Source organism: Centroberyx affinis, unplaced genomic scaffold (genome assembly GCF_046629955.1).
Source record: "Centroberyx affinis isolate AG114_WGS23_722 - 3 ecotype Tasmania unplaced genomic scaffold, CSIRO-AGI_Caff_v1 ptg003559l_1, whole genome shotgun sequence".
Taxonomy (NCBI): domain Eukaryota; kingdom Metazoa; phylum Chordata; class Actinopteri; order Beryciformes; family Berycidae; genus Centroberyx; species Centroberyx affinis.
The window spans coordinates 105,001-112,200 of NW_027281491.1; the positions used below are offsets into that span (position 1 = coordinate 105,001).

At 40.7% G+C, this 7,200-nt stretch overlaps 1 protein-coding gene across 3 annotated transcripts in view; it reads right to left on the reverse strand.

Annotated features, from left to right (window-relative positions):
• Window positions 1-5,898, reverse strand: part of ilkap (integrin-linked kinase-associated serine/threonine phosphatase) — an 11,698-nt gene extending 5,800 nt beyond the window's left edge. Inside the window, exons 1-5 of one of the 3 annotated variants that reach the window (XM_071540054.1) lie at window positions 5,635-5,898; window positions 4,575-4,686; window positions 4,278-4,395; window positions 2,727-2,833; window positions 918-1,011 (exon numbers count right to left, since the gene is read on the reverse strand). In XM_071540054.1, coding sequence (XP_071396155.1) covers window positions 918-1,011; window positions 2,727-2,833; window positions 4,278-4,395; window positions 4,575-4,686; window positions 5,635-5,688 — 485 coding nt within the window. In that variant the 5' untranslated portion in view covers window positions 5,689-5,898. Of the gene's footprint in view, window positions 1-917; window positions 1,012-2,726; window positions 2,834-4,277; window positions 4,396-4,574; window positions 4,746-5,536 lie in introns of all 3 variants that reach the window. The other 2 variants (XM_071540051.1, XM_071540053.1) reach the window with 2 other exon arrangements.
• Window positions 5,899-7,200: the final 1,302 nt, after the last annotated feature.

Sequence of the window (7,200 nt, forward strand, 5' to 3'; positions counted from 1 at the left end):
TGACCTTTGACTCTTGACTATTGCACAGGGACACGATGCACCTCAGGAACATATCCATGGAACTATCCGAATTGCATTTATTATTTGCATTTATTAGAATTATTTGCATTATCTCTATTGTCTCTATTGTTGTATATTATGTTCACTGCCTTTATCCTATGTTAGTAGCTATTTCCTTTATTTCTTTATTATCTGTACTTGATATACTTTACTTCTCTGGTATTGTCCATCAATTGGTGCTGTGGCACCTGAATTTCCCCAAGGGGATCAATAAAGTGCATCTCATCTCATCTTATCTTATCGTATCTCATATTATCTTATCTCATCTTATCGTATCTCATATTATCTGATCTTATCTCATCTGATCTTATCTCATCTGATCTTATCTCATCTCATATAATCTCCTATTATCTCATTTCATCTTATCTCATCTCATACTATCTCATCTCATTTCATCTCATCTCATCTCATACTATCTCATCTCATCTTCTCATTTCATATCATCTTATCTCATCTCATACTATCTCATCTCATTTTATCTCATCTCATCTCATCACGCAACCAACAATTCCGACATGTCAAATACGATATATTAAGAAGAAATGTATGAAAGAAAGGATTAATAACAGTATTATGAGGGTGTGCAAAATAACAGAAGAAAATCAAGGAAAAAAAAAAAGAATATCTATCAAAAATGAAATATATCCAGAAAAATTATAACATGGGACCATGAGGAAAACAACTATGTGAATTTGCATCTTATATACATGGTATGCAAATTGTGGTTAGTTTATCAGTTGTGAATCATGATGCAGTCTTTGTGAAATACATTTTTTCCCCAACAGTCACTTTCCTGCAGCTAAGCTCAACATGTTCCCTTCAGGCTCAGGCTCAGGTGTTGTGGGGAAGCGTCTTACTGGCTGGAGGCTTTCTTCAGGAAGTCGTCGTCCGTCTGCCGGAAAGTGTCCAGCAGACATTTCTTGATCAGTTTGTCCAGATTCTCCGTTTCTCCTGAAAGAGACGACAACAGTTGGAACCGTGGAAGGAGACAACATGGCTGACTGTGCAGCTTCTATCAGATTATTTCTTCAGTTTGGGAGACACAGCGGCTCGGTCCACATCCGCCCTCCAGCTCCCAGAATCCTCTCTGTTGGTGGACGCTTTAATCCAAGACCACTTCACAGCTTCACAAGTGTCACATCTTGGGTCACATCTTAGTACGATTATCTTGACCAAAATTATCTCGACATATGATATTATCTTGATAATTATTAATAAGATGAAAATAGTACTGTAATATGTTTCAATTACTTAAAAACAAATTTATCATCTCCGTCAGAAGACATTTGACTTTTTTCTTAAAAAACAAAATCATAAAATGCTGGTTTAGCTTACAGAAACTGTAAGGAGAGTTTTAAACGACAAATAAAAATCCAAATAACAGAACCTAAAATAAAGTCAAATGCATCTTGGATAAAGTTCAGCTGGCCTGCGTCCACTTTAACTCAGTCAGCAACATCAATATAACAATTTATTAGAGTGCTTCTCCTTTTAGGGAAAATAAAACATCAGTGATGACAGATGAGAGCTGCAGTTACCATGGTAATAACAATTAGTGGTGGTGTCATAACTGTTATTGTTTTTACCACGATGCATAGTAATACTGGTTATCGTCCCATCCCTACTTGTGCGGCTCCAGGGGAATTGGACCTCTAACCCTGGCAGTGTTAGTGCCTTGCTCTACCGCGACTCGACGGAGCGAGAGTTTTACTCACATTTGCTGCTAAAAATAAGACTTTTGGGAATGAGAAAAAACAAACAAGCAGCTGTGTGAGGAGAGATTTCTCACAAAAAAAAAAAAACAAGACGACAATTCACAATTCAGTGGTGAGCGAGTGGAAACCAATTCAGAGCCATTAGTGCAGTGGCCTTTTTTTTTTTTTTACATTTGTCTTTTTATTATTCTGAAAAGCACTTTGAATTGCATTTGCTTGCCTGAATGGTGCTATATAAATAAAGTTTGATTTGATTTTGATTTGAGTGTGCTACGAGCCGCGGGAGAACTCAGAGACTTTCAACTGATAGACACTTTCTGTTTTAGTAAAGTAGACAGATGCAGATTGTTCTAGTACACTGTAATGGAAGAGATCTGACATTACATGGTGAAAAAATAAGTCCTCAAATAACAGGATTTAAGACATTTTAATACTTTTTAAGGCCTTAAAATTTAGATCATTTAGAGGCTGTAAGAGCAGGAGAGACCAACCCAGAGAGGTTTTACTCAAGAATCCTGTGTACTGTTTAGTTAAATGGATTGTGACCCTGAATGGAAAAATAAATAACTTATTAACAATATATTTTAAGACTTTTCCAGGACCGGCAGACCTGTAGACCGTCCAGTCTGTTCCTGTCCAGTCTGTCCCTGTCCAGTCTGTCCCTGTCCAGTCTGTCCCTGTCCAGTCTGTTCCTGTCCAGTCTGTCCCTGTCCAGTCTGTCCCTGTCCAGTCTGTTCCTGTCCAGTCTGTCCCTGTCCAGTCTGTCCCTGTCCAGTCTGTTCCTGTCCAGTCTGTTCCTGTCCAGTCTGTCCCTGTCCAGTCTGTTCCTGTCCAGTCTGTTCCAGTCTGTCCCTGTCTGTCCCTGTCCTGTCTGTCCCTGTCCAGTCTGTCCCTGTCCAGTCTGTTCCTGTCCAGTCTGTTCCAGTCTGTCCCTGTCCAGTCTGTACTCACCGCTGGGGAACCTGCTGGCCAGAGTGTGGTGGAGACGCTCGGCGGCGAAGCGAGAGGCGCGAGCGCCGCCATGACCATCGAACACCGCGAAGTACGAGACCCGAGACCTGGAGACACAACGCTCATGTCAGAACAGCAATATCTAACAACCAGCATCTGCACATTGATATGCTCCTCACTGCTCCAATTTACTGCACATGAGCACCAATTTACTGCACATGTGCACCAATTTACTGCACATGAAAACCAATTTACTGCACATGTGCACCAATTTACTGCACATGAGCACCAATTTACTGCACATGAAAACCAATTTACTGCACATGAGCACCAATTTACTGCACATGAAAACCAATTTACTGCACATGCACAAATTTACTGCACATGTGCACCAATTTACTGCACATGAAAACCAATTTACTGCACATGCACAAATTTACTGCACATGTGCACCAATTTACTGCACATGTGCACCAATTTACTGCACATGTGCACCAATTTACTGCACATGCACAAATTTACTGCACATGTGCACCAATTTACTGCACATGAGCAACAATTTACTGCACATGAAAACCAATTTACTGCACATGAAAACCAATTTACTGCACATGAAAACCAATTTACTGCACATGTGCACCAATTTACTGCACATGAAAACCAATTTACTGCACATGTGCACCAATTTACTGCACATGAGCAACAATTTACTGCACATGTGCACCAATTTACTGCACATGAAAACCAATTTACTGCACATGTGCACTAATTTACTGCACATGAGCACCAATTTACTGCACATGAAAACCAATTTACTGCACATGAGCACCAATTTACTGCACATGAAAACCAATTTACTGCACATGAGCACCAATTTACTGCACATGAGCAACAATTTACTGCACATGAAAACCAATTTACTGCACATGAGCACCAATTTACTGCACATGAAAACCAATTTACTGCACATGAAAACCAATTTACTGCACATGAGCACCAATTTACTGCACATGAAAACCAATTTACTGCACATGAGCACCAATTTACTGCACATGAAAACCAATTTACTGCACATGAGCACCAATTTACTGCACATGAGCAACAATTTACTGCACATGAAAACCAATTTACTGCACATGTGCACTAATTTACTGCACATGAGCACCAATTTACTGCACATGAGCACCAATTTACTGCACATGAGCACCAATTTACTGCACATGAAAACCAATTTACTGCACATGCACAAATTTACGGCACATGAAAACCTATTTTGGTGCTATTACGCACATCTGAACAAATGACCCATTTCTAGACTAAGATCACGTTCTTTCTTTACTGCGATTACGAACGGTGAAGCATCATTTCACTTGAATCCTTCCTTACACACTTCCTTCCTTCCTTCCTTCCTTCCTCATTAAACTTCCTTCCTTCTTCCCAACAGATGTGCAGCATCAGCAAATTGGTAAAATGTCCAGAGTAACATATACTTTTTGTCACTCCTTTATACATCCCTCCTCTACATATTGTTCTACAGGAGTGCGGTCTCACACTTGGCTGGGCAGAGCCGACAGACGGCTGCTCAGGTCGGGCAGCAGAACGTGAGCGTCCTGCATCTCCTCCCGCTCGCCACGCCGCGCCGCCACGAAGCCCTTCAGCACGGGGAGGCCTGGACACACACACACACACACACACACACACACACACACACACACACGCTGTAAGTCCAGCCATCTTTCTTTACACAAACACTCATGTCTCTCTCTCCTCACACACACTTATTGTCTGGTCTGACTGCTTTGATGAGGAAAAGAAGCAGACAAACATTGCGGTGGAACAGTTGAAAACCTTCTTTACAAACTTTCTTGATCTCCTCCTCCTCCTCCTCCTCCTCCTCTCCTCCAGCGGTCCGAGGCTCTGAATCCACACGTTTTCTTTTCAAACTCCTCTCCTCTTCTTCCTCCTCTTCTTCTTCTCTTGTCACCTGTGGTTGAACTGTAACTGCTGCTGAAACCGCACCTACACACATTAAACCAAACAGAGTGACAGGCAGTGTGTCCGGTCCGTTCATTCAGCAAGAAAACTAACATCACTGCTTGAGAAAATTGAATAATTTAAGAATATGGAAATTTGTCTTTGGCTTCACCACATGAGTGACAAGACAAGACCATCAATACGAACACTGTAAACAACAGACCGTACAAACTGTAAAGACAGTTACAGCATATGGTGCAGGTGGGATATTCTACTAAATCCCAAGTCATTGGCCCATTGAAACTACATTTCTAAATTAATGATAGGCAAATTGGGGCGGGAGGGGTATGTGTTGATTTTGTTTTTTAATTTTTTATTGCACAAGGGACATATGACCTTTTAAAAAGATTTAACAGTATAATTTAGCCAAATTTCCATTTCAAACACCTAAGTGTGGTCCTGATGTTAAGAGTTTGTGTTTTAAAGTTTCATTAGCATCCTATGAATCATCCTGATGATGCTCTGCTGCTATCGATCCTATCCTGTTAAAGCTGGAATCCAGACTTTTGTGGACAATTCTCCTTTATATGTCCAACTGTTGGAACTGTCTGCTCGGTTCTTCTCTGATTCATCCTGTTAGCATGAGAAGCAAAAGTTTTATCTAATCTAAAACTAATATTTAGAAGTGGGACCAGGTGTGGAAGCAGACCTCCAAGCATCCAAGTCCCTCCACACATCACTGCTACTTAACATTACAGAGAAAGTCATACATGTGATTCAGGGCGACACAAAAACAGAATAAAAGCAGAAGGGGGAGAGCCGGGACCCATCCATACCAGCCCATTGGAAGTGAATGGGAAGTGTCCAAAAATGAAATGAGAAGAAACCCCGACGCGGCTCTTCATTCTCATTTACCCGTTAGTTCTTCGGTGACCCGGGACGCACCGGAGGGCTGGGTGGGCTCTGGCAGGTCGTCAAACAGATCCATTCTGCTGGATGAATGCTTAGCTTCGAAGCTAACTAGCTAACGCAACTAACTGCCGGCAATAGCCAGTTAGCTAACTAGCTGCACCTGCACATTAACTGTATGTGTTAGCGTACTAAGCTAACTCAGCTAGCAAACTGTCAAAAGCCTGGCAGATTGTGTATCAAGTTAATTTGCTTCATAAGCAGATACACACTAGACAGCTCGTTTCATTAGCTCAGTACCAGCATCAAGTTCGGCAGAAAAACAACTAGCACTTCCGGCCACAGCCTTCAAAATAAAACAAACATAATTAATATAGAACCTCCTTGGATAGAATCAGCAGGGCTGGACAGGCTCACTGCTCCCTCTGGCGGTGAGTCTGAAACCTGCAGGGAAACTGAGGAGAAACTTCCTCCACTGCAGAAAGGCTGGAACACACTCAGCAGGACGGACACTTCGTTTTCCTCAACCACTTTTTGTCTTTATTCAGTTTTTTTGGGTTACAAAGAACAAAAATTAAAAAGAGAAAATATAAAAATTCAGCTGTAATTGGCTGTTAAAAAGTCAATTTTAGTAGAAAAAGTAGAAAAGTTTTAGGTCTGAGCTCTTAAATGGGTTTCTTGGGCCCTGAGCTCATCAAGATCAGACCATGCAAACTTTTAATTCAAACAAAATCTTCAACAAAAAAAATTTAAATGTTGAAGTTACACAAGGTGTTTACAGGGTATAAGTGATAAGTAACTAAATGAATAATAACAAAATAAAGCAATATACAAATGAGTTTTGAATATGTGTTTAGCATTTAGCTGACAGTCTTATCCAGACCTGGGTCGGACCAAAACCACCAGACTGTCTCCTCTCTCCTCTCCTGTGTGGTAAAGTTGGTGGAGGTTCGGACCGTCACAGCCAGTCAGTACAAACACTCATGAAGATGAACGATAGACTCTTTAAAATCTTTTCACAAGTTTGCTTTTCCTTCCCAAGTCTACTGCCTGAAGCTTCACACAACATCACAACACTAAGCTTACACATCTAAATCAATACATTTGAAGCACATCATGATCTATTGTACAGAGATTTAAAAAGAGAAACAAGCTTTCCAGCCTCAGATCTTCAGGCTGGTCTAAAAATAAAAGTTTCTCTGAAGGTAAAAGCCTGGTCTTCTTCTGTTTTCAGTGTCTCTACCAACCAGTGGAAAGCCCTACAGCTATGAGCTGCCAACATGTTGCTGCTGACCTGAGAAAACCTCTTATCTCCAAAACATCAACTTTTCAGGAATTAAGAAAAGCAGCTTTGTTTTTAGCTTGACCACCATGCAGTTTTGAGTTTATCTAATTGGTTTAGAAAAGGTTTCATAAACTCAATGGTTGTAGAAGTTTCTCAACCCATAGAGGAGCATGTGACACTTCAATTAAAATTAAAACAGGAAAATCACCAAACTGAGTTATGAGGTTTTTCCCCAACAGCGACAATATATGTTATATAGGAACAATATTTATAACTAAATTGCTAAAATGACTTGTTACTTGCAGA